The 25,751-nt window shown below is 32.4% G+C and overlaps 2 protein-coding genes, 1 long non-coding RNA gene and 1 other non-coding gene across 7 annotated transcripts; all 4 read right to left on the reverse strand.

The window, feature by feature from the left end:
- Positions 1–10,467: 10,467 nt before the first annotated feature.
- Positions 10,468–10,809, reverse strand: LOC102607964 (non-specific lipid-transfer protein A-like). Its single transcript, XM_025100460.1, has one exon. It carries the CDS (start codon positions 10,807–10,809, stop codon positions 10,468–10,470), a length of 342 nt encoding a protein of 113 aa, XP_024956228.1.
- An 875-nt stretch (positions 10,810–11,684) lies between these two features.
- On the reverse strand, positions 11,685–13,385 carry LOC107177671 (uncharacterized). Its single transcript, XR_008054300.1, has 2 exons — positions 13,248–13,385; positions 11,685–12,052 (listed from the first exon to the last, which is right to left on the reverse strand). It is a non-coding gene; the product is annotated as an uncharacterized LOC107177671 (long non-coding RNA).
- LOC112499074 (small nucleolar RNA R160) lies at positions 12,922–13,006 on the reverse strand. The gene has a single exon (XR_003066601.1). It is a non-coding gene; the product is annotated as a small nucleolar RNA R160 (small nucleolar RNA).
- A 295-nt stretch (positions 13,386–13,680) lies between the features above and the next one.
- LOC102607264 (WPP domain-interacting tail-anchored protein 2) lies at positions 13,681–18,339 on the reverse strand. 4 transcript variants are annotated; one of them, XM_052439985.1, is made up of 6 exons: positions 17,968–18,339; positions 16,764–17,337; positions 15,521–16,638; positions 14,771–14,966; positions 14,637–14,650; positions 13,681–14,109 (listed from the first exon to the last, which is right to left on the reverse strand). In XM_052439985.1, exons 2-6 carry the CDS (start codon positions 17,311–17,313, stop codon positions 13,912–13,914), a joined length of 2,076 nt encoding a protein of 691 aa, XP_052295945.1. In that variant the 5' UTR covers positions 17,314–17,337; positions 17,968–18,339; the 3' UTR covers positions 13,681–13,911. The 4 variants fall into 4 exon arrangements, with proteins under 4 accessions (XP_052295945.1, XP_006484283.1, XP_015387464.1 ...); XM_006484220.4 differs by lacking the exon at positions 14,637–14,650 and having other exon boundaries at positions 14,775–14,966; positions 17,968–18,338; XM_015531978.3 differs by lacking the exon at positions 14,637–14,650 and having other exon boundaries at positions 13,966–14,109; positions 17,968–18,338.
- Between the last annotated feature and the right edge of the window lie 7,412 nt (positions 18,340–25,751).

Here is a 25,751-nt window from a genome sequence, read left to right on the forward strand (position 1 = left end):
AATTTAAAAAGTAAGAATTAATAATGGTTTACTTCTTGGATTAGGAATGAGAATCATTCTCATTCTTTATTGATAATGTTTACATCATAAGTGTTTGTTTTTTAATTTAATGAATCAAAGTGGCTTAGCTTAATTAATTAAGTTAATTAAAGGTGTTTGTTTTTATAACTTAATGGAACTGTTCAAATAATTTTGACTTAATAAAATAAGTCAATTTTTTCACTTTTTACTAAATGGAGAAATTTGAATTAACCAACTAATTTCTAATGTCAAAATTTCCTAATTTATTATTTATTTTTCATGTTTATCCTTCTTCACATTATTTCTCTCATCAAGTTCTTAAATCTTACATTATTGGTAATAGAAGGTATCGCTTCTTTTGTTTCATTTTCATCAAAATTTATTTATGACTCAAGATTTAGTTGGAGCCATAATTGTCTGTTTCTTTGCTGCCAATACACCTGAATGCGGCTAAAATTGATACTTTTGTCTTGTCCATTTTAACTAATCGATCAAGCCATTCGGCATCAAGCGTCAAGCCTGAGGAATTTTGTTCTTTAGTTGCTCAAATTTTCCTGTAATGTTAAAGGAGACGATTACGTTGGCATCTGAAAGAACAGCTAGCTAGCCTTAAATTAGCTTTGGCAAATCATATGAAATTGTCTTATATGGCAAAAAAGAAACAGCCGATTATTAGATGTTCGCTCTTGCTTGGTAATGTACGTATGCACAGTAGCCTACACACACACACATGCTGCGTTTGCTTGTGCAACCTTGTATGGTCCTATACCTTGCGTCGTGATTGTAGATATATCTTCGGGAATGGTAGCTTCTTGATTATATACATATACTTCCACACACACACACATAGTGATTTTCTAATTCGGAATTTTAAAGTGCAGGAACAATTAGGGAAAGTTTTAAATTCGTAGGATTTAAGAGACTTAAAACTTAAAGCACATAAATTGCATAGTTTGTTTTCTCAGACTTTCCCACACTTTAAAATTCTGGATTGAAATATTTTTACAGACACACATCTCTATATCGTGAGAAATTTCTTGTTAATTACCTCTTTTACGTCATTATAATTGATCAAAACTATAGCTAGCAATATAGTCAAGATAAATATTTAATTAATTATTCTTTTCAGGAGTCAGGAAATTCTTTGGAATCATTTGTCTTTTGATGACGAGGAAGCATATCAGAAAGTTGAGATCATAGTTATCGATGAAATCATCAACAGTACTAAGGTTCCTGAAAATGATTCATCCTCAGCTGCTAGCAGTACGGGCAAGAATTTGAATTCTCAGAGGGACGACTCTAGTGACAAAACTGAGAAGTTATTAGATATGAAATTTACAATCAAACGGGTTAGACACAATTGTCATGGCATTTACGGCTCTATTTGCAGTTCTGAGCATCTCTTAAATCGGTAATGGGAAGATTCAGCCAGAAACGTTATTTATACAGAATCCTTTTTCATTTGTTGTGTTTCTAATGCTTCTCATGGTTGCTTTCTTCTTTGCTATCAATGGAGTGATATTCAGCGAGAAAATTTCCAACAATCAGTCGAGCTTTCAGTCTCGTAGCTCTTGTAGGACTTATCCTTTCATTCACAGCCCTATTGTGGCCATTACTACCACCCGAATTGAGCTGGGCTCCATGGATCTTTTTGGGGTTCACATTTGGCTCGCCGCTTTATCTGTGTGGACAGCAAAGACTATGGAACTTAAGGCAGCGTTGATTACTAATTCGTGACACACGTAAATAAGTGTCAGCTGAATAAAGAATGCCACCCATCACCTTCACACAGCTAGCAGCTGCTTCAGTTTCATGTCATTAGTATTTGTTATTCATTAATTTGGTCTTCTTCACCGGAAGTATGTATGTAGAAAAAATGTTTTACTTCTTTTCGTATGATTGATTAAGTGCATCTTTCAAAACCGCAGGGCCAAGGCGGTTGTAGGCCCAAAATACCTTTTTTTCATATTTATAATTTGAGCCAAACATATTTAATATTTGACATTGCCCCCTTAATTGTTAAATATTTTACATTTATCCCCAACCTGTATGAACAGTTTTTAAATTTTGGCACCATAACTTCAAAACTTTGATGGTCCTTAGAGCTGGCAAAGTTTGATACGACCTAATTATTTGACACAAACATGACACAAATAAATGAGTATAGGTTGTCAAATTTGACACAATTATTAAATGGACCAGGTTTGAGTTGACATGATTATATTTTCCACTCTAAATTAATTTGCAAGTTCTCATCATCAAAAATCAAATATTAGATATGATTCTCTTTTCTTTTTTTTTTAAAGGATAAACATATACACAATGTTTCATTTATAAAATTTTATATAGATTTAAAACTTCAATAATGTAAATGTGTAATATTTTGGTACATGTGTGTGTCTACATACATACATCATACACACACACACACACATATATTTATATATATAGGACAATGATCCAATCCCAAATTGTATCACTGTTCGGGAAGCCACCAAGGCCCGTTGGATTTCAATCCAACGGCCCCTGGTGGCTTCTTTCTTTTTTTCTTTTTTTGTGCAACCAACTGGTGCCTTTGAATACCAGCTTTTGTTCCGCACACGGTTCCAATCCGGAAGTCCCAGATTGGAACAGTACCCTCTATATATGTGTGTGTGTAAAATAGTGTGTAAATGTTTGATATAAATTTTATAAAGTATATAGATATTAAGAAGATTATTGGATACACAATTTATTTTCTATGTCGGGTTAAGGTCACAATATTTTGATGTGACTGTTAAATACGTCGTATTTGAGATGACCTAAATTTGATACGACATAAAGCTGACACAACACAAATGCAACCTAGTAATATGTTTTGCCATATTTAACAATTCCCACTATTAGCCCAATTCTGGCACTGCTCTTTCCCACAACTTATCAATACCAGCGCTTTCCCTAAATAATTTAGGCTTCATTTAGTATAGTTTCTGGAATAAAAAAATGTGTATTTTTATTTTTATAGGATTTTTATATTTTCTAAAAAGGTGTCTTATCTGTTTATAGTTTAACATGTAGACTAAAAAATTTGGGATATAATAATAATTAATTTTTATTTCGAGCACCAAGATCTATTGATCCTTTCTCGGTGTGTCCGGCTAAAAATCTAGAGTTGAGGAAGAGTATAAAGGTTTCCAAAAATTGCACTAAAACTCAATTAGCTTCAACTCATGGAATTATATACACGGCTGAGTACAAGCATAATTTAGATTAAAACTGTGTGTCAAATTATATGCTTACTTTCAAAAATCACTAAAACCCTTAAAATGCTCCCTCCATTTTAATTTTCTGCTCTCTTGTTAACGGGGAAGATAGAAGCACCAGTGATTGATAAAGAACAAATTAAGAATCACATTTTAGCTATGCCGTCTTTACCAGAGGAAAAAGCTTAAATTATACCTATAGATGTTAATTTTTTCCCTTCTAACAAAATATTGCAGCTTAGATGCTCTCTGGCTTCTCGATTTTGCCCAAAAAACTTGTGTGTGGATATTTCCAATGAACTAGGATTTTTGCATTCAATCTGATCAAGAACTCCAAATCAATATCATGATAGCCATATTCTATTGCAATTTCAATGGACCAAATCGACTCATATCAGTCAACCCTCGTCAACTGAACCCTAGAATTAGCTTTCTTTATTAGTTTTGCTCGATGGATCTTCATCAAAATTTTGTATGCTTCTTTTTTATTCCGTTAAGGCTTTGCTTCAAACAGATCTTAATGTGGCAAGAAAATTGATATTTTGTCTTGTACAAGTTCGTCTAGTCGATCTATCCCATTCGGCACCACACGTTAAGGCTGTGAAAAGTTTGATGTCATTGTTCTCTAATGTCTAAGAAAAATGACTATCTTTTCAATTTCCTTTAGCAGTAATTTAATCTTTGGCAAATTAAAGGAAATTGTTGGATTTTTGTCCTATACAGCAAACCTCAGCCAATCAGATACCCATTTGCTAACCCAGTGCGACAGACCCTCTATGCGCATCCATATATATATGGAGACTGTTCTTCTTGTGATTTGTGAAGGCCTCGTTTATTCCTATTATTATGGTAAGAAGTTTCTCGCTAGCAACTTGCATATCAATTTTACTGGTTCATGTATTGTTTCTTATTAATTTTTATTTTATTAAATGTTAACAGGATTCAAAAAATTCTTCAGATCAGTCTTTTGAATCTACAGGAGAGAATTTTAGGATTCAGAAAGTTGAGATGATTGTTATTAATGAAACCAACGGAGGAGTGAGTGAGGTTACTGAAATTGAGACCACTGATACATCGGCTCCAAATTCTTCAGAATATGATCAGAGAGATGACTCTAGTGACAAAGATGACAAGTTAATGGATATAAAATTTACAATCAAATGGGTGAGACTCACAATTGTCATGGCCTTTACAGCTCTATTTGCACTTCTGAGCATCTCTTATATTTCAAACAACGGGAAACTTGAGCCGGAAACCATATTTAGACAGAACCCTTTTTCGTTTATTCTGTTTTTATTGGTTCTGATGGTTGCTTTCTTCTTTGCTATCAATGGAGTGATATTCAGCGAAAAATTTCCTACTATAAGTAGGGTTTTTACTCTCGTAGCCTTAACCGGTGTCATCCTTTCATTCACAGTCTTGTTGTGGGCGTTGCTACCGCCCCAGTTCAGTTGGGCACCGTGGATCTTTTTCATATTCACTTTCGGATCACTGCTTTATATATGTGGTCATAGACAAATTAAGGAATTTAAAGGGCCTGATGAATTATGTTGAATGATCGATGAATATGAGATCATGATCTAGTCATGATTTTAATACTCATCATTCACTTTGTCTTGTCAGTTTGGAGGTTTAATTGATCATATATAGATAATAGTACTACCTCATCCTCGTGGATTTGACGTTTGTTCCTCTTCTTTTGCATGATATCTTCATAAGACCGTTGCGAGATTACAAGAAAGTAAATTTATGTCTACTTTGCTCCTTCAGGCCAATGACCAAGATGCAGTGACCAGTAGCACTGTGGATACTTAATTTGGTGACTCTGTGGTTTAAGATTTGGATGATGTCTGATCTAAGAATTTGCAAAAAATGTTGTATTGTTGTGTGTATTAGAAGTTTTGTTGTATGCATTAGAAGCTTTGTCAATAAAAATGTATAAAAAAGATTGCACCTTTTTTTTCCTCATTTTGAGATTCTTTTATTTAAAATTTTCTAAAAGTATGGATGAACAAAGCCTAAATTAATTTTTAGGCTTTAGCTAATGCTGTATTAGAATTCAAATTTGAATGGCTGTAGTGTTATTGTTTTGGAATTATTATAGTTATTACTTTCGTTAAATTTAGGAATTCAATATTAATCTAAGCTTTGTAATTAAGGATATATGAAATTAAATTGTGATTGGTAGTTATTAAATATATATATATATATATATAAGTAAATCTTAACAGTACAACGTTATAAATGCACATGTCGCACAAAATCCTTTTTAAAAAGCCAGCACTCATCGTATGAACATTAGTATCCCAAATTTTTGGAATAAGCGGTTTGCTGATGTGAACGGTTTTGTTCTAATTTTTTTTTCCCCCTAAAACTATTATTATAAAGAGCTATGCACGACAGGGTTAACTCTCTCCTCTAATGTATTGTGTTTACAAAACTTGCACAATGTAAAGTATTATGATATTTTTAGTATATTTTTATGGTAATATAATTAATTTCTTTTATTTTCAGTCATATGAGTGGGATTCGAATCTTAAAATTTTTATACCATTTCAAAAAATTTTACTAACTAGATCAATTAGCACCACACAAAAACACTATTAGAAAGTTATTTACTCAATTGATCAAAAGGAACTAATTCTTACCCCCCCCCCCCCCCCCGGTGTATATTATCTCAATGTTATCATTGGAATTCAATGCCCATTATGATTAAGAAATATTTCTACTGCAAATTTTAAACTAAGCAAAGACATTCAATGAAAAATAATTTCAAAAGCAAAGAAGAGGTACGGGAAAGAAAATTTTCTGACCCCTTAATTAGCAAACCCGGCATTTGTAAAAAGATGGTCACATACATATGCAGCAATGCGAAACGCAATCATCAAACATAATGTACCCTAAGAAAAATATTAATTATAAAATAAAAATTAAAAGCTACAATTCCTGCAGAGAGTATGAAACAATATTTAATATTTAGAACAGAAAGCAAATAGGCAAAATTGGGTACCATAAACAGAAAATAAACTAATGAGGGCATGTCCTGAAGACGGTAAAAGTTCGATCTTTAATCTCTATTTATAACCTTACGAATCCATTTAGCAGATAATGCCAGGAGGGTTACCGCAGGACAACGATTCTGTCCGTCTGCATTATCTTGAAATATACGCAAATGTTCCCCAAACTCTGTCGTTGACGGCATTGGATAGCCTGGTCCTCACAGATGATTATGTATTTTTCTTGTCTTCACTTTAATATCAAAGACAAAACTCTAATTAGGTTTAAATATTACAGTTTTATGAGAAGCAAATTCTCTTGTGTGCGCCTGTCTCTTCCTCGTTTGTACTTTACTAACCACCATGCCCTAAATTGTACAGGCAATTAAAAGATTAAATATTCGGTCAATCATTTTTTGATAAATTTACAGTCAACTTAGATACATTTATATGATAAAAATTTTCATTTTGCTCTGGCAAGACAAAAGCAATTTCTTAATGTATTTAAAATTTATGTCGAAATTTCAAGTGACAATGACAATATCCCTTATTCGAGCATCCATTAATGATAATATTGTTCGAAGAACATGAGGAAAGCAATGATGAAAGGGCCCTTTAAAAAGGTCAGCGGTTTCGAGTGTTTTTGACAATTACGAGACATAAAAGCGAATATTACAATTACCACAGGACATATTTAACTCGCCACGTAGCTCATATATTTTATAGAGATCAACGTCGAACATAATAAAGCTCCGCTAAGGCCACATGAATGTCAATTGATGTGATTATGCTCAAAATTATATTGATGAAAGGGGTTCGTTAACTGACATACTTCATAAGAGGAGATTTTGAGCTTGCGTTGAACATTTTGGGGTAAAAAGAATAATGTCAAGAATTTTATACTTAATTCTACTTTAAGTCTCAACTGATAATGCGATATTTTTTAATTAAATAATAGAATAAATTATAAATAATTTTACATTCATCATCGAATAAATGAATAATGACATTAGAACTCAAATGTTAATATCTCAAACATTATTCATAAAGTAATAATTACGTAAATATAATTTTGTTACGATAAATCTTGTTTGTAATATCTTTTATATGGTATTTGTTCTATATTGAAAATTCTATATATTTTTGACAAACTCGAGGTTGATTGCAATTAGCTCTTTGAAGGCTTTATATACCAAGTTTGATACAAGCCATTTACTCTCATAAGCATAGTCTTATCTATAAGGACCAACTTTATTGAAAAAAAAAATGATAAAATATGAAACAGCATCATATCCAAAAAGAAATACTAGCTTTATTATTTTCTAAATCTTGTATTAGAAGTTGGACCTTTCGAAAGTCTTAATTAATTAATTGAATACACCATCTTCATAAGAGCTAGGCATGCTTCTGGTGCCTATTGGTGCCCCAAGAAGGGGTCGACGGCGGAGACTGGTGGGAATTCATCTTCTTTGCACGCACACCAAGTATCTTTGCAAATGCAAGTTTTGCATTTTCCACAAACGCTGATGCTGCAGTCTGTATCCTCCTTGCATCGAAATGAAATTACACGGAACCTCCCTTCAGCTACCATCTCATCTGAATCTGCACATCATTTTCAACATGCATCAATTAATTCAATCACTATTAAATATGCATGCATAAATGTGATATGTCACCTTTTAAAGTTAATAGGAATGAACATAAATGGATAGGAGAGACTTACAGTATGCAAAAACCACGAGGATGACCGTGAGAGCCAATTTGAGTGAAGATTTCTCCATTTTTTTTTTTTTTATATATGCACTAGGAATTTATTGGAAAAGAATTTTATAGGTGAAGCTGTTCGACTGTTCACCAAGAACTTGACTTACATAGATTTTAATTACATGAGATTTTTGCATTAAATGCTATCTTATCTTCAACACGTGGTATGGTTGTAGAAAAGGAAATCAAGTACAGCACCTATGCTATGCTGCCAAGTTTTCGCCAGTTTTTCTGTACTAACCATTGTGATGATTGTTGGAATTTTACGTATTGTTTGGCAATCCCCCCCACGTATGACAATACAATGTCACAACTTATGATGAGAGTACATGCTTTTGATTTCTTTCCCCAAAAAGAAGCACAAAGTTGTGCTAAATTTAATGAAGGTTCACACGCAGGGTTTGTTTAGAATTGTGATAATTAATGAAATAAGTTGTTTTTACTATACTGAAATAACTTTTTGATTAAAAAGTAGTTTGGTATTTAGTAAATTGTGTTTTTGCAGTTGTTTTAAGTTTAAAAAATAGAATACATGTATTTGATAAATTTTATTACAAAATATTCTTTTATTATATAATAACTAAAATAGATATAAATTTAAATTGTCTTTTATTTTTAGAGTAAGTTTAATAAAATTGTTTAGACATGCCTTTTTTATTTTTAAACTTGTAAAATTGTGATGAAATCTAATGAACTTTATATTCTATTATATAAAATATAATAAAAATTCATATTAGTAGAGACATCCAAACAAAATGAAAAGTTAATATATATTACATTCATAAGCAAGTCTTATATATTCTTGCAATAGAAAATAAGCGTATTAAAAAAAAAGAAAAGGATTTGAACTTATTGGCTCGGTTTTGATACTAGAAGAAATGTATAGTAGTTGTGGCAGTAATAAGATATCTAACGGTTCATATTAAGATTTATGGGGAAAAAAAGAAGAAGACATAATTATCTTTTTATTAAAATAATAAGGTTATAATAGAAGTTTTTAAAAAGTATGATGACTTATTTAATAAATTGCTTATAAAAAGTAAACTCCTACTTGTTATTAAGAGCTACTATCAAAATGGATAAAATTATGAAATAAGCACGTTTAGAAATTTTACCAAATATTATTGTGTCACAATCTATCAAATAAGCAACTTATAGAGTTTCAATCTCAATCCCAAACGAAGCCTTAATTTTTCACTCATGCCTCGTTTTTGTATATATTGTTGTCTAACGACGTTTAGAATTAAAAGTGATCTTATCCCAGGTTGTTTCATGAGCAACCTTTATTATCTTTATTATTTTATTAAGGAAAATTTAAAGATACCGTGACTAAATATCATATTTACCAAATAAGTATTATTAACTAAACATTATTTCATAATTAGAATTTCGATATCACAAATATATAATAGTGGCTTTTAAGCTACAAAACCGAACGGAATTGTAATAATCAATTTTATGTGTTTTCTGTGATAAGAGTTGAGGTTTCATGCTCTTGTCCCCCCATTTTTCTTTCGGACCATTTTAGTTAAGTATGATCTGTACTAGATATCGGAGCTATTTCTGAAGATTTTGTGTTAGATCTAATCAAATTTTTGCGCTGATTTTTTAGAAAGTTACGATTGGTAATTATCTGATGATAATATAATATTGGTTGAAGATTATTAAAAGATAGGCACTGGTTCTAAATTCTCCATTGAAATCCCATGTATAAGATTTCTCAGGACAATTTCAGCCCTTGTTATTTTTCACACTCATTGTGCGTGGAATTTTCCAACCCGAAAAATGAAAAAAAAAAAAAAAAGACTTTTGCACGTAATTAACGGGATGGTGTGTGCCACTGCTTGTCAAATTTAGTCAATTCGCAGTTGTGGTTAATTCTGCCACTGCTAGTGAGTCACAATCGTTTTTGAGAGATACCATTATTGTTATTATTATTTTTTTTTTTTAAGTGATACTGCTTGTTTAATTTTGGTTGCCGATGGTGAAGCGAGAGAAACAGTGGTGGAGTTGTATCCAATTATTTAACGTCCTTCACCAATACACAGAACAGTCATGATTCTGAAAGCTAATTAATTAGTAATTGAATGAGAGCCAGAAATTATTATCGAGTTTTATTAACAACGTTCGAAATTTTTGGGTACAATAATCTAGCATTCGTCATTACAAAAATTAATTCTATTAATTTCAATAGAACTTCATTGCTTGTAATCACAGCCATTATTCATCATAACGTCATGAAATAAAAATGTGATTAAGGCCAAGGAAATAGCAACGCCAAAGCTCTTAAGCTGCAGGCACCTTGTCTCGCATCCATCTCAGTTAATGCTGGTGAATTAAGGAAAGAAACTAGGTTATCAAGGATTGTCAATAATTAAATTAAGTGAACAACAACTTTATACATGCAAGCAAATTAATTACTATGCATTATGTAGAGTAGTGGCTCACTTGGCACAGTTTGTGGTCTTGGAGATAGGAATGTTCATTTGAACACCACATTTCTGAGGAAGAGAAGAGGCTGCATCTTCCTTGATGTTAGGGTAGCGAGCAGCAGCCGCCTTCACGCATTCGCATGCCGCCCGCCCGTCAGCAGTAGCTGGAGTAATGCTCTTGAGATTCTTCACACCATCGCAGCATGCAGCGTCAGGGTTTCCCCCAGCTATCAGATAGGGAATACAGGAGGCCAAAGAGGCATCCACTTGCCCACAAGTGATAGCTTCTCCTGGAGTCACTATCATCTGCATAAGGGCTACCAAAACCAGCATGGATACAATAGCGGCCTTCATTTTCACTCAAAGACTTTGCGGGGCTTGTGTTTCTGGTTATGTGCTTGTATGTTCTATTTTTCGTTGATGGAGATGAAAAGCTGAAACAGGCTATTTATAGCCTTCTGGAGGTAAACAGAATTAGGGGCTGTGGGTCATGTCATAACAATGGTTGTTACAGCTATTTGGCTGCTTCTTTTCCCGTTGTAATAGGATAAGCATTAGGATTGCACTTTTCTACTTCCTGTTGGTTCGCATCCACTTCGGAAGAGACCGTTTTCTTTGATGGCATCACACAAAAGCAACCTTATATAATTCACTGATTAAGGAGGCGTTGCTCTGACGGATCAAAATGGCAGTAAAAACTCGTCGAGACAAAAAGATATGTTATACGGATGTAGAATAATCAGCAACAGATCATTAATCATATAAGTAATTGGTTTTGCCCGCTGCACACTTTATAATAAATTTTGGGTTCTCCTAATTAAATAGGAGCATTTTGAATTGTATAGTCTAATAACGAAACTGTAACGTACTCAAATGAGCATTTTGGTATAATTTTTGAGTCCGCTAAGTGTAAATTATATAATGGATGATAGGAAATGAATTTAGATTTCTTAGTTCATTGCTTTTAAAATTAATTGTGTTAATTGATTCACTTTTGTTATAACTTATAACCCAGAAAAATTTAAAAATAAAAAGCCATAAAGTTCCAACCAAACCAAAGAAATCCAAATTTATTACTTCGAACCGAATTAAATTTAGATTCACTATTCAAACTTCGATGGATTGAATTCTTCAGACCATACAGTAACAACCAAAGCTGAAACCGAACAACACAACCAAAACCCGATTTACCCACCCACCCCAACTGTAGATCATGTAGACAGTTAAAATAAAATAAAAAATGCATATTGGCTATTCCACTTTCATCATCATCTTGTGTTCTTCACGGAGTATTCAAATCGAATGACAATAAAATATAGGAGGCATCACTACTTTTCAACCAAAAAAAAAAACCTTGAATTACACTTCCACCGCAGTTCTCAATTCTCTTTTGACCATCTACAGACACTGATTAGTCCATCCAAAAAGAAGTAAACTAACATGTTTCATCACAATTATATTAGGGGCAGTTACATGATGGATTGATAGTTGTCCTCCACTGCCGATGCTGCCAAGGCCAAGTAGCCAACAAGCTTTCATCTATAACCATTTGTGGCCAATTCCTATCAATGGCATTTCCATAACAACACTCTGCCCCCTAAAGAAAGAGATTGAAATTGACCAGATGTGAATAGCACTACTGTCATGAAAGCTATCTTTGAGAAAAAAATTTCCCATTTCATGGGGAGCAATAGACTCCACTGATCATTTATTGGGTGTATAGATGGAACCATAAATTTTATGCAAACAAGACAAAGTCTCATGCCGTCTAAAAAAATCAAACATGAAGAGATTATATAAATAATAATAAAAATAAAAGTAGCGAAAATCACAGTGCATAAATTCTGAACTTTTACGGCAAATATTTATCCTCTGTATGGAACAACATTTCAGATCTAAGAATCACAATTATTTGCCCAAAAAACAAGTCATCACAGTCACAGATCAGAAGTCTCAAATTTTCATCAGCTTACAGCAAGTGAAATATATTTCACTTCAACCGAACCACCAAAACAAAATCCAACTCACATCAGCATTATCATGCCCTGAAATGAACAAACTAATAAAGCACACTAGGTCACACAGGAAATAGATGCACAACTTTGTCCATATAACTGAGTAATTCTCACAACAAAACCGAGTGATTCTCACAACAACCGAACTCTTAAACAAAGATGCATTGCCTCGCATATTGTGTAATGCTCTGAATGAAAACAATGTTTAATCACTTTGGCAGAATGTTTTCTCCCAGTTCTAACTGTACCAGTCATTTGAAAGTGACAAGTCAATCTAAAATGAACAGAGAAAAAGTTTTATATCGCACCATGCTCGTATAGCCTGAAAAATAAGTACAACATACCAGACTCTGAATTTTGGTGCGTGCTTATCAAAAACTGAATTTGGGTAAAACGAGCAATCAACAACTAAACGCCTTAAAAAAGAATAACTTTTTACTATTAAGCAAAAGAAAATCAGAGAACTTTGAAGGCTAGTGTGATATGAAATCATTCCACATCAATGATTCAGACCAAATGTTCTTCATCATTTTTGCTTTGCTTCTAATTCACCCAGCACAAAAAAGAAAAAAAAATCATTTTTCTCTGGCACACAAGATTTAGTGCGACAAAAAGAAACTAAAATCGATCACACATAAAGAAATCTGATGCCAGAGGGTAAATTTAGCACCTTTAGAATACCCTTTCTTTCTCGATTTTTCCCTGCAACTAGTTTACTTCAAGAAGCAAGGGGCTATTTGGTGCATAATCAAATCCATTTTCATTTAAATCAAGTACCTGTAACCATTTGCGAGTATAAACAATCAACCGTGACGATTCACTAGGTCGGCTGCGAATACGGCTCCAGAATACCTTCGTTTGAGATGATTTTATATAGAGTGTGGTGATTACGTTTAGGGCTTATTTCATTTGGCGGTATAATAGTTAAATCTGTGAAATTCTAATTCGGTGCCACGTGCACTCAACGAGTAATTAAACGATGTCGTCTAGGAGAGTTTTTAATTATTTAACACTTGGATCAGGCTACGGTGCAACTGTGGCACCGTGCCACAGTTGCATCTAGCCGTTGGATACAGTTAGATTGGTAGAGTCCACTAGCATCTAACGGCTAGATGCAACTATAGCCCGGTGCCACAGTTGCACCTAAGGTTCCCCTTAACACTTTTGCGTGATCCATTTATACAACTCAGAAAAAAGGACAAATAAGACATTTCAATTCAATCATTTCATAGAAACAAATTAGAATACAACAATAGTTTAATTTACAATACTCATATAATTACATTTAATCAATGGCGAATACAACAACAATCAGTTATTTACAAAACTAATCAACACAATAGAAAGAAATCAATAAAAACAACGCGGTACAGGGAAAAAAAAAAATACATCAAGTCATGACAAAAATCATCCATAAAAAATGATCTCAGAAGAAGTGTTTCTAGTTAAATAGATAGATGGCTGCGACTGAAAGTAGTACCACAAAAACTGCCACGAACACGTGCTTTCGGTTACGAAGCCCTGCGTCTTGCACTCTCAAGGTCTCAGAGTTTGGGACCTTGCCCTTGGTATTGATTGCTGCAATGGAAGGCCCTGGCTCATTCTTACATGTGGTTACGACTTCGCCAACTTCATCCTCCTAATTCAGGGCATGAAATGGAAGACAGAGTTTAGAAATTAAAAATGAATTATCATCGTCGGCGAGGAAATGGGAAAAATGCATTGATCAATGATTGATCATAGAACCACTGAAGCTACGCTTGGGATTCGGGTGCTTTCTAGAATGGAATAACTACCTATGAAGTGAGGGTGGTTGGTAAACTAAGCCATCAAGTGAAAAGTGCATGTTTATCAAACAAGATGCAAAAGCACAGCAGTTGCAAACATAACCTGAAGCTAACATCAAAACCAAATTGTCCAAAACACTGAGCTGAAAATAATATATTGTATATATGTACATAGGTTCCCGGTGTATTTCATAGCTAATCACAACTATTTGGCTGTAATTTCAATGCATTTAGCAGAAATTAAACTGAAAAATGTAAAACATCAGTTAATAACGAACTACAGGTTCCTGGTGTATTATTTATACAGAAAAACCATAAGCTTATGCAAGTAGTACTATTATTTATACAGCAAAACCCATTTAGCTTATGCAAGTAGGACCTGGAAAGTTAAACCTGTGATTGTGTAAGACATAATGAGAATCAGTAGTATCATCATCATTGCTATCACTTTCTTAACAAACTCAGGATATGCAAGCCCTCTAGTGTAAAGAAGACAAATATTCAAATGAGTACCTGCCTGAACACTCTTCATTAAGGAAACTGCATCCTCAGAGGTTTTCACTGTAGCACCAGCCAGATTGTTAGTGGGATTAATCAGCAGCTCTTTGTCATCAGTATCTCCAGCATTATACATGGTTGCAGAAGAACTTTTTCCACTATACTGTAATTTCTCCACCAATAACTTGTTCTCACTAGTCAAAGAGTATACCTGCACAGAAGATACCAAAGTTTGAAATATTTAGATGAATGTTCCTGGCCTGTAAGTGTAATCAAGTGGTCAAGTATAAACCTATCAATTTCTTTGTTTAGAATAAGTCACGAAATGGAGGTAGTTAGGATGGCCAAAAAATGGCTTGCATCGGTGTCCCATGGAATAAGTTCTATTCAATATTGTTTTATACATGTAAAGCAAAGCTCAGAATTCACGATTTAAAACAGGGCCATTGAAGTGAAATGGTAGAAACTACTTTAATATGTTAAGACACTAGGCTTAACATCTCCTGAGTTGTCATCAGAACTCTAACTAACAGTCTTGAGATAGCTGCCAATTCGTTACGTGCCATTATATATTATGTATTATGATTACACAGATTGTACACAGAACTATGAATGAAATGGGATGAAACAATTAAACATCCTTGAGATATCCAGACGAACTCTCAAATTGCTGCATGCACTTTCGGAAGAGCAGATGGCAGAACCGAACAAATACACATTACACAATTCAAAACGGATTAATTAAAGATGCAACAAAATTAATACCTGCTTCTGAATGAGCTCCCTCTGAGTGGCTAGTTGCATAACCATTTCCATCATAAGCTTAGTCCTATGATTAACTTCTTTTGCACTTGCAGTTTTTTCATTGTTAGCTCGATTCAATGATGACTCCAAGATTTTAATCTTATCCCTCATAAAACTTTGTTCGTTCTTTAGTTCGAAATTATCTTCAGATAGTACAATACATTGTTCTTCTACACTCTCAGTTTTACTTTCAGCTTTTGAAACTTTTGATTTCAGATCTTCAATTAAAGTTTCCATGTCCCAAATTGCAGAATATAACATGCTTTGCTGCTCTTGACTGGCTTCAGAAGATACTTTTGCTTGCTGTAGCTGGATTTCCAAATCCCTCAACTGATTCTCAAGTATGCCTACCTTCTTCGTGTTACTATCATTATTACCTTTAAGAAAATTTATCTCCTCACTTAGTTCCAAGTTTGTATCTGTTAACTGTGTAACCTTTTCTTCAGCACTTTCAGCCCTACTCTCTGCTCCATAAAGGCTCTCTTTCAATGATTCAATGAAGTTGTCCATTTCATTAAGCTGCTCTTGACTAGTTTGAAAGCAGGCATTAGCATTCTGCAGCCGGATCTCAGATTCTTTAAGTTGTTCCTCGAGTGATTTAACTTTTTCCTTCAAAGTTAATACGTCAGAATTTTTGGTGCTCTCAAGTTTCTGTAACACCATGTCTTTGGCTTTCAGCTGTTCAATGAAATCTCCTAGTTTAGATTTTAACTCAGATTCTCGTTGTAGGGAACCATTCAGATTAAATTGTACAATCTGGAATCTACCTAGCATTTCTTTTGAAATTCCCATGAGCACCTCTGCAGAATTTTCTGCCTCCAGAAACCTTCCCCAAACAACTTCAGCTGCTTCTTCCATGCGAAAAGCAACTTGTTCTGTATGGTGAAGCTTTAGTTTCAGCTGCTCTTCATTTTGATTTAACTCTGATATTTTCTTCTCCAAATCTAGCTCTCTTGCAAGTGACTTCTCCAGCATCCTCAAAATATGTCTTTGTTGGTCAGCATTCTTCATTTTCGATTTCCCATTAATGTTTGATAATTGACCATTAGCAGAAAATTCCAAGGCCTCATCATTGTCACCTGTTTGGCAAGCATACAACAGAAAGGGGAACGGTCAGAGTGACATAACCTTAAATATCATGCATCTTTTGTTTTTTGTACCAGGGGAACAGGTTCATATATGCAACCTTGTAACATCTAATTACCATGTATAAAATATGATAGTACCCTCTGAAACTTGGCAGACTGCATCTTCAACTCCGAAACATGCTCTTGAGACTCCTTTAATGATCCTTCACAATCATGCAATTTCTTCTCCATCTTCTCCATTATAGTAAATACTTCTCTCAAATGTTTGCATGAAGATATTTTATGATGGACATCAACAATCTCCACATGGATAGTATCCAATAATCTTTCCACCTCTCTCAACTCAGAATCTAAAATACCAAATAAAAGATCATATACCAATGCCTTCTCAATGGAGGTTGCTGAAACATCGCTATTCTCCATGACCAATGTCTCAAGATCATCCCCCCTTGCCAAAAGATACATCAGAAGCACATGCAAATTTACCAACTTCTCGGATGAATATGCCAAGTCCAAGTCTACTCTAGTTAAAACTGTCATAGTACAGTCTATCTGTTTCTCTTGCATGTCAATTCCGCTTGATAAAGTAACTTCATGTAAACAACCTTTGTCTGGCTCTGGATTTCCAATGCACGTGTCATCAACAGCTTGTTCATTCATACCCATTGATCAATTCTTTGGTTAAGCAGCCTAGGAAATGACAAAAATAGATAAGCAGTGAGAATTTCTTATATGAACTCATACAACTAGTGCAGAAGAGAGGGAGCACTGAAACTGACAGAAATAGGCATGGATCAAGAAAGAACACAGGATGTTGATTTGCAGCATCCAGTTTGTAGTTCATGAGATATTGCAAGTAGTAGTCAAAATTTCAACAAAAAACAAAAAAAAGGAATTCACAATTCAGTTCACAATTAGCAATCGTCATTCTCCCCTCGCCAAATATAGCTCACAAATCACTTCTAAAAAATCCTCTCTTAAGGTTACGAAACTAAGAGCAATGAGCATTAAAATCAGCAAATAATCTGTACAAGGCTTTGAAGTTCAAAAAAGAAAAAGGGGCAAAACAGTTTATCAGTCATATCACATTCTAATTTGCTCAAGACAATTTATTGATTCACATTTAGTTCACTAAATTTGCCAAGAAGTTAATTTCTGTATTAAATAATGACATGTACCAAAAACTTTAAAAACCCTTAAACTACAGATCAGAGAATGAGCTCAGCAAAAGTATACACACGCTGATATTAATAGAGCTAACTAAATTTAAAAAAAAAAATTATCATACAAAAATTAGAAGATGGATTTAGAAGCAAGTACCTTAATTATGCAAATATCTTCAAAGGGTTGTGTTGTGATCACAGATTCAGACAAGAGATAGTTCGCAAAACTCTTTTTAACGACCTCTCATTTCATGATACCGTTGAGTTCCCGTGATCAGTTGACTGGGTATGGGTGCGTCTAAAATGAGCCGGAGGTGTAGTTGTCTTGTTTTCAGAGTCAGGACAAGTGGAGATTGCTTACTGCGAGGGTCATGATCGACGCACGTTGAAGCACGGCAGTATACGTAGACGCAGTTGCAATTATTGAGTTTGGTGCCATAAAGTTACAAACGTTTTGCCAATTTTTTTCTTTTTTTTTTTTGAAGTAAACGTTATGCCAAAAATAGATTCAAAACGGGAGCACAAAACGTCTGCTCCGAATAAAAAGGACATAGTTTCAGTTGACCCATTAAGTGATTTTGTGAAGATGAAATTTTGTGTGATTTCGTTTGATAATTGTAATTTAAAAATTATAGTATTATAATATTTAATAAACGCTAATTGTTATACCTTAAATGTAAGTTAATATTACTTTAAAAATCATATTTATAATATTACTTTTACGATATAAAATTTATAATATTACTTTAAAAATCATATTTACAAATATACTATTGATTTTTATTTTTAGTTATAATTTTTCTTACGGTAATTAATTTTAAAAGTTCCTGCATCACAATATCAACCAAGGACTTATTTTACAAAAATGAATAAGAGACACTTTTCAATAAGAATCTAACTCAAGTGATTTGTTAGTGAAGCCTGAGTTATATGTTAAGCGGTTTAATAATTGTCATCTAGAAGCAGTTAAATGCTTGGACCATAAGTCATTAATAAAATATTGCTTCTTAGGATACAAAGACTACCTAAATATTTTTGGTAAGTTACCATGTATAATAAAAATGTATCACTATTTAAGGAGAAAGGCTTTTGACCTTCCTCCAATTCTTGTTTTTTACAATATAAATTGAAGATTGTTACTTTCATCGTATTTAACTAAAAAATCAATGGAATGGGATTAAGGCCATGAGAAAGCCATGCCAATAAGATTCGGATTATATTTATTACATCATATTTGTGCATAAATACTGATTAAATGGCATCAAATATAACAAATGTATTGTCATATGTAATTTCATTATTTATTAAAAAGATCCAACTAACTTATAGACGATTGTAATTTACTCCTCTCACGTGAACAGTAATACAACGGTAGAGCTGTAAGTAATTTTATTATTTTTTGTGAGAGTAGTAAGTTACAGCATGCTATAACTTAGCATTTGACTTATTAAAATTTTATTTCATTTGACATTCAAAAGAGAATTTTGATCAAGTGCATGATGGGACATGTGACAAATTTTTATTGGTAAATTTGCGTTGCCATTGAAAACACAGCGCACACTATATCAGCCTTTCTCGTAACAAAACTTAAAATAAAATTGATGACGTTGTTGACCAATTAACTAAGGGCTTATTTAGTTGTTGTATTAAAGTCCCTCATTGTATTAATTTTACACAAACCCATGTTTGGCAAATAAAAAACTACAGAGCCACCACATTAAAAGCCCAAACTAATGCGGCAACTGCTGCTTGTTTTGTTTTTTTTTTTCTCTCTCTCTCTCCCTTTTTGCTTTTGCAACTGTCGCTGGAGTCTTGCTTTTTGAGTTTTTCTTTTTTACTTTTTGAGTTTTGCTTTTTGACTTTTATTTTATAATAATAATAATTATTATTATTAAATATAACTTTTAATTTAATATTATTTTTATATTATAATTATTAATATAAATTAATAAAGATGTAATTTATTATTCAATATTATTATATTATATTATTTTTTTACATTATAATTTATTATAACTAATAATAAATAGTTAAATATGAATAAATTTGAATAATATTAATTTAAAATTAATAATAATATAAAATATTAATACAATTTAAGTATATTAATATACTATAATATAATATAATATTTAATTTAAATTAATTAAAAAAATTATTACAGTACAGTGTAGTACCAAACATTGTACAGTATTATTATAATACAGTACTAATGCAATACAGCATAATACAATACACCAGCATTAAAATAATGCAATACAGCATAATACAATACATGTACCAAACGCACCCTAAATGAACACAAAAGAAATACACCAAAAAAAAAAAGAATAATTAGGTCATAAGATTAAAATACAAAGTGTTTCAACTACACTTATTATTATGGGTGCATTTTAACAGTTTATATTATTGCTTTTATGCTAACCCATATTTAGTTGCAACTGCTGGTTACATTGCATAGCATTAAAAAGATGATTAATATAATGAAAGGTGTATAAAATAAACCTACTGGGGGTAGAATTTAGGCTATATTAGATTAAAACGTTATATGTATTTTAAATATAATCATTTAGTTTTTATTATTTAATAAATTATAATAAATTTAAATCTATTAAACAGTAATTTATATTTATATTTAAAAAATTAACCTTAATAATGATGTAAGACAGTAATAATAAATTTAATATTTAATATTATATTGTTTTGTAGTATAAAATAATTTATGTGACATTATTATATAATGTCATATATTATTGCTTTTTTACGATATAATATTTAATTATACCATATTATAATATGATTGAACAATATTACAATAACTAATATACAGAAATCAATTATATTATAATAGAATATTATTAATAATATAAAATAATATTATAATATTTATTCAATAATAGTATATTATGAAATCATTTTTATGTTGTAGTAATTGATATATAAAAATAATTATTTAATACTGGATTTAAAAAATTAATAATAAAATCCTAAAATATTAATAATTTTAATAATATTATTTTTAATCTTAACATTAATGTAAAAATAATATTATTGTATATAATACAATATCATATTACATCAAACATAGGATTACATTACAGCTTAATGTAATGTATCTTAATGTAATATATTATAGTCAATACAATTAATCGCACTCTGTATTTCTTTTTTGGACGTCGAAACTATGATATGGGCTTGGAATTACACACATGGCCTGGATAGAATCACTCGTTTATCTTCGTTGGGCTTCGAGATTTGGCGGCAACTTGCAAGAAGCACCTAACATATGGACCTAATTCTTGTGTTTCGGGTTAATTTTAAAAGCACTAGGGCATATTGTTTGTTTGTTAAGCAAAATGTGGACTGTGGGTTTGTGCTAGGGCGATGTTTAATTAATTCTACTAATGTACTGATTCCATATTCCCATTTCGGATTGAAAGATACAACAATTCGATTGGAAAATGGCTTACACTCATCAACCAATAATCTTGACAAGAATCAATTTTCCTTTTGTTGCCAAACAAGAAACTGGGTTTGGACTTTGGACCACTATATTTGTGGGTTACAATTACATGTTGGCCATAAAATGGGCCCATAAAGTACAGCTCCTTTCAATTAAACAATCATTATTTTTAATAGGAAATATTACTCTGGGGAGCTATTATTTTAGTGGGTGGGTGGCTCTTATCACCCTTTCAATTTCTTAAAAAGATAGTTTAAGTACTTTAGTTGACGTATATTTGTTTCCAATCCGTTTGTGAGTGGATAGATCTCTCCTGACAGGTCTATTCCTTTCGCTCGTTACTTCAATTGCTTATGGGAATAGATTTATACCTTGTTGAGAGTAAATTTCTCCTTTGGAGCCTTGATTGGATTTGGAGCACATTTATCCTTCGTAATCTATTTGTTTACTTACTGATCAAAAGATTAGTTTCGACAAATTTGTATTGCAATATAATAAAAATTAATCTAATATTTGATAGGTCATGCTAAGTTACATAACAACGAAACTCACATCGACCTAATAGTTGTTCTAAACAAGTCATGCATGGTTTAGTTATCAAACACTCTTGGGTTATTGATACAACTCTTGGGTTGATGAAAAAAAGAACATGTTTATTATATCAAAATTCAGAAGCAACAAAATTTCTAATTTTTTATGGGTAAGAACATTATTGCTGATATATATATTCAAAGACCCCCTTTTCACCATTAGCAAGAATTAAATTAATATCTAAAACTCCTATTAAAAGGGAAACGGAGCCACCAGCCATGCACAAAATAAATTTCGTAGGTCTTGTCCCGTCGAACAAAATTCAAGATATATTATTTTCTTTATTTTTCTATTTTATCTCCTTCTAATGCTTTCTTTATTTTATTTTATTTTTTTTTAAAATGATAGAAATGAAACTAATGATAAGAGTTTCACGTGTGATAAAAGAGACTCTATTTATTCCCCAGCCAAAATTTTAGAGAAAAATAATTTTTAATAACTTACTAATTCTCATTCCAAAATTTTTAAATTTCTCATTTATTAATGTTCTATTCTTGTCACTTATTTTTGTCAGTACCTTTTAGAATACTTGAAGTAATGGAACCAATTATAAACTGAATTTTTACCAATATTTAGATCACAAATAAATAGAAATTTTATGGATAGGACCTTTTGGATTACTAATTTAACCACACTCATATTTAAAATTTGGGCCTTATTATATTGGAACATCTCCAATGTAAAACAACTACATCAATTATTAGATGCATATTGTTATAATTATTTCAGATTTTTCACGTGTTTTCAACCGTTGATGTGGCTACTCTACATTAGAGCATCTCCCACGTAGCCGCAGGCTTAAAATTATTTGGTGGTTATCATTTTCAGTGATGAAACACTAAATCCACCAATTCCACTGCTATGATCTGGCCATGTGAGCCAGTCAAGGTTTTGGGACACGTAGCCATGGAGACTCCTCCCTTTTTGGCACATGGAGTTGAGTCCAAGGACTTAACCCTGGCTAGTGACAGAAGATACGGAGTTTAAAATCTTCAATTTAGCCTTTGAAAATATCCCGCGTATGCAATTTCTTGTAAGTCACTATAAAAGCAACACCGTTGAAATTTTTTTTTTTAAAAAAAAAGGGGTCAATTTCAAAACCTTTTTTGGAATGTCCAAAACATAAAAAACTCTGCCATCAACACTCAAGAAATCCTAAATATAGAAGCCAATTGGATACTGTTCTCAAATCTCAGCCACTCAACCATTGCAGCAGGAAATTAGTAAGAAAAACGTGCTTTCAAACAACACTATTTATCTCATGCCTTAAAAATAATAACACTGAATATCATGTACAAAAGATTTTAAGGGTTTTTCTCAACATGGGTTTGTAGATTCTTTTACAAAATAACATCAAAAATGTAATGGAGAAGATGATGTCTTTTTAATTTTTTCAGCTTTCTAGACCCATCATCTCACTTGAAACTCGGAATGGATGTTTAACTAATTTTAAGTGCCTAGGTACACTTTGCGAAATTTGGCGTATGGTTAGGTCAATTTTTGCTTCCTTAGATTTGGTGGGGACATACATTTTCCGATCAAAATTTGTTAGGTTTCATCTCATCATAAGTAACTATTATCACTTAAGATTTGTTTCCAGTCAATGATTAAGATAGTTTTGTGGATAATTTTCCATGCATCATTAAATTGGTTCCATGTGACTCATATTCATAGAGGAGAAAATAAGATTGCTAATGTTTGGGCAAATTTCGACCTATATCGATTTTTTTTCTTCTTCTTGTTTTTAAACAATAATTACTGAAAAGAGCTATTAATAAAATTTTTTTTTCATTCCAGAAAATATTCATATGCCAATCAATTACCCAAAGTATATATAATTATCACAAAATAAACTAAAAAGCTTACACTTCTCTTTGCGAGATTCTAGCTAACAAAAAGTGAGATTTAATAATGTTCAAACTTTTTTTTTTTAATTCTGTTATACAGATATTGTTACTGATATTACATCAGACATTACAATTATAATATTTACAATCGTACCAAATAACAGGGTCTACCGCCATACATTAACCCACTGAAGTATTTGCTCAAATACTTTAAACACTCTCAAATATTCGAGGGGTGTCTACTCTACTCACATTAAGGGATAGACTGTCTCTACTCAATTAGTTGATAATTGAGGGAGTACTGAAACTAATCTTCATAAAACTCTTATGGAGGCTGAAACCCTTGCACCGAAGGCCCATTTGTAATAATGTTCAAACTTAAATTTGAAGTGGTGGCACAAAATGTAAGAAAATGAGTACACATGCGAATCTTAGAACAATCAAAATTAATCTCGTAAATACTAAGAAAATTCCAACAATTAGTGATGGCGACAAATCTGAAAGAACCAGCAGTGTAGCTTGGTGAGCCATATAGTTAGGTTAAGTCTCTCCAATTGGATGGTGACCAAAAACCCTAAATAATGATTCTGTTTTTGAACTTGTATTTTAGAGAAATATACTTGATAAAATCCAACTACAATTTAATGACTCATTTTGCAAAGCATTTGTGCACTCCACATCATTGCCGATTTTTCTTTTGAGACAGTACTTTTAAAGATTTTCTTTTACGTAGATTATAAGTTACAGTCATTTTCAATTTTTTTTTTGTTTTGTGACAAACCATTTCACATGGCTGCTGCCTGAGCCTATTCTAGTGCATCCATTCATTTTCCAGATGGAGCTCTTTCGAACAACTCAACACAAAAATAAAGTTACTTTACACATAATTCAATTCATTTAAGTTACAGTTCAATTGAGCTGGGGTTTTTTCATTTCGTGAAGCTCATCACTCGTTGACAATATGACACTGTTTGCTTTGAATTTGAGTCAGCACGGTCTTACTTTTGGAAATTCGAAAAATTTATTTTACTGTTCAAGAAAGAGCTCTACGAATATATCTCAACAACTCTTCTTGATCACTAGGTGACATGGACTTTGACCAAGGGCGTGTCCATATTTGTAAAAGTGATGTTTATAATGGTTTGGCCTCTTTCTAACTTTATTTTATTTTTTTTGACATTTTACGCCTTGTTTTTACGTTATTATTTTTGAACTTTTTTCCCGAGCAATTTACTCCTATGATTTTCACCCCCATATTTCTAATTTTGGCCGGCCCCGCTCTTGATTCTAACACCTCCCCGTCTTGAGGTGTTGCACTTGCTTCTAAGGTTTTTATTATGTGTACTATATACATATTATGTGAATGAGGACAGTATAAAACATAAGCATGTACTTTACAGCACGAGGAAGAAACATATGGGGACCAGATTAGCTAATTAGGCCATGTATCCTACTGTTTAGTTGACATTTACCCTCCAATAAAAAAAAAAAAACACACATACATACATATACATACATACATACATTTTCAAACTAATCATTGTTTAAAAGTGAAAACATCTTGTGTAACCTAGTAAGAATTTGATTGGAACAATACCAGCTACTCTTTTATATCACAAATCTCCAACCCATGGGGTCCCATCATGCTACATTAAATTTCAAAGATTCACATGACTGAGTGATCACAAAAAAAAAAGAAAAAAGAAAAAAAAGTTTGATGGGAGAAAAAGAAGAGAAAAGTTTCTCACATTTCCAAGTAGCATCTTCCACTGAGAAAAGGTGAATGAATCTTTTGCAATTTTTGGTCTGTGAAAAAAGTGAACCCAAAAGGGAGCTCCTGCAAAAGTTTGCATACTATCATTCAACCTCCATCTCATATTGCTATGTTGCGATATGTTTGCATGAAATTCACAAAACTCTTAATTTTGTTAAAGAAGAATCATTTAAAATTTTAATTTTAACGTCCTTTTGCAGAGACCCAACTGACATTAACCCCCTCCTCATATTAATTCAAGATCTTTGCATATTTTTCCAAGCCAT

Source organism: Citrus sinensis, chromosome 4 (genome assembly GCF_022201045.2).
Source record: "Citrus sinensis cultivar Valencia sweet orange chromosome 4, DVS_A1.0, whole genome shotgun sequence".
NCBI lineage: Eukaryota > Viridiplantae > Streptophyta > Magnoliopsida > Sapindales > Rutaceae > Citrus > Citrus sinensis.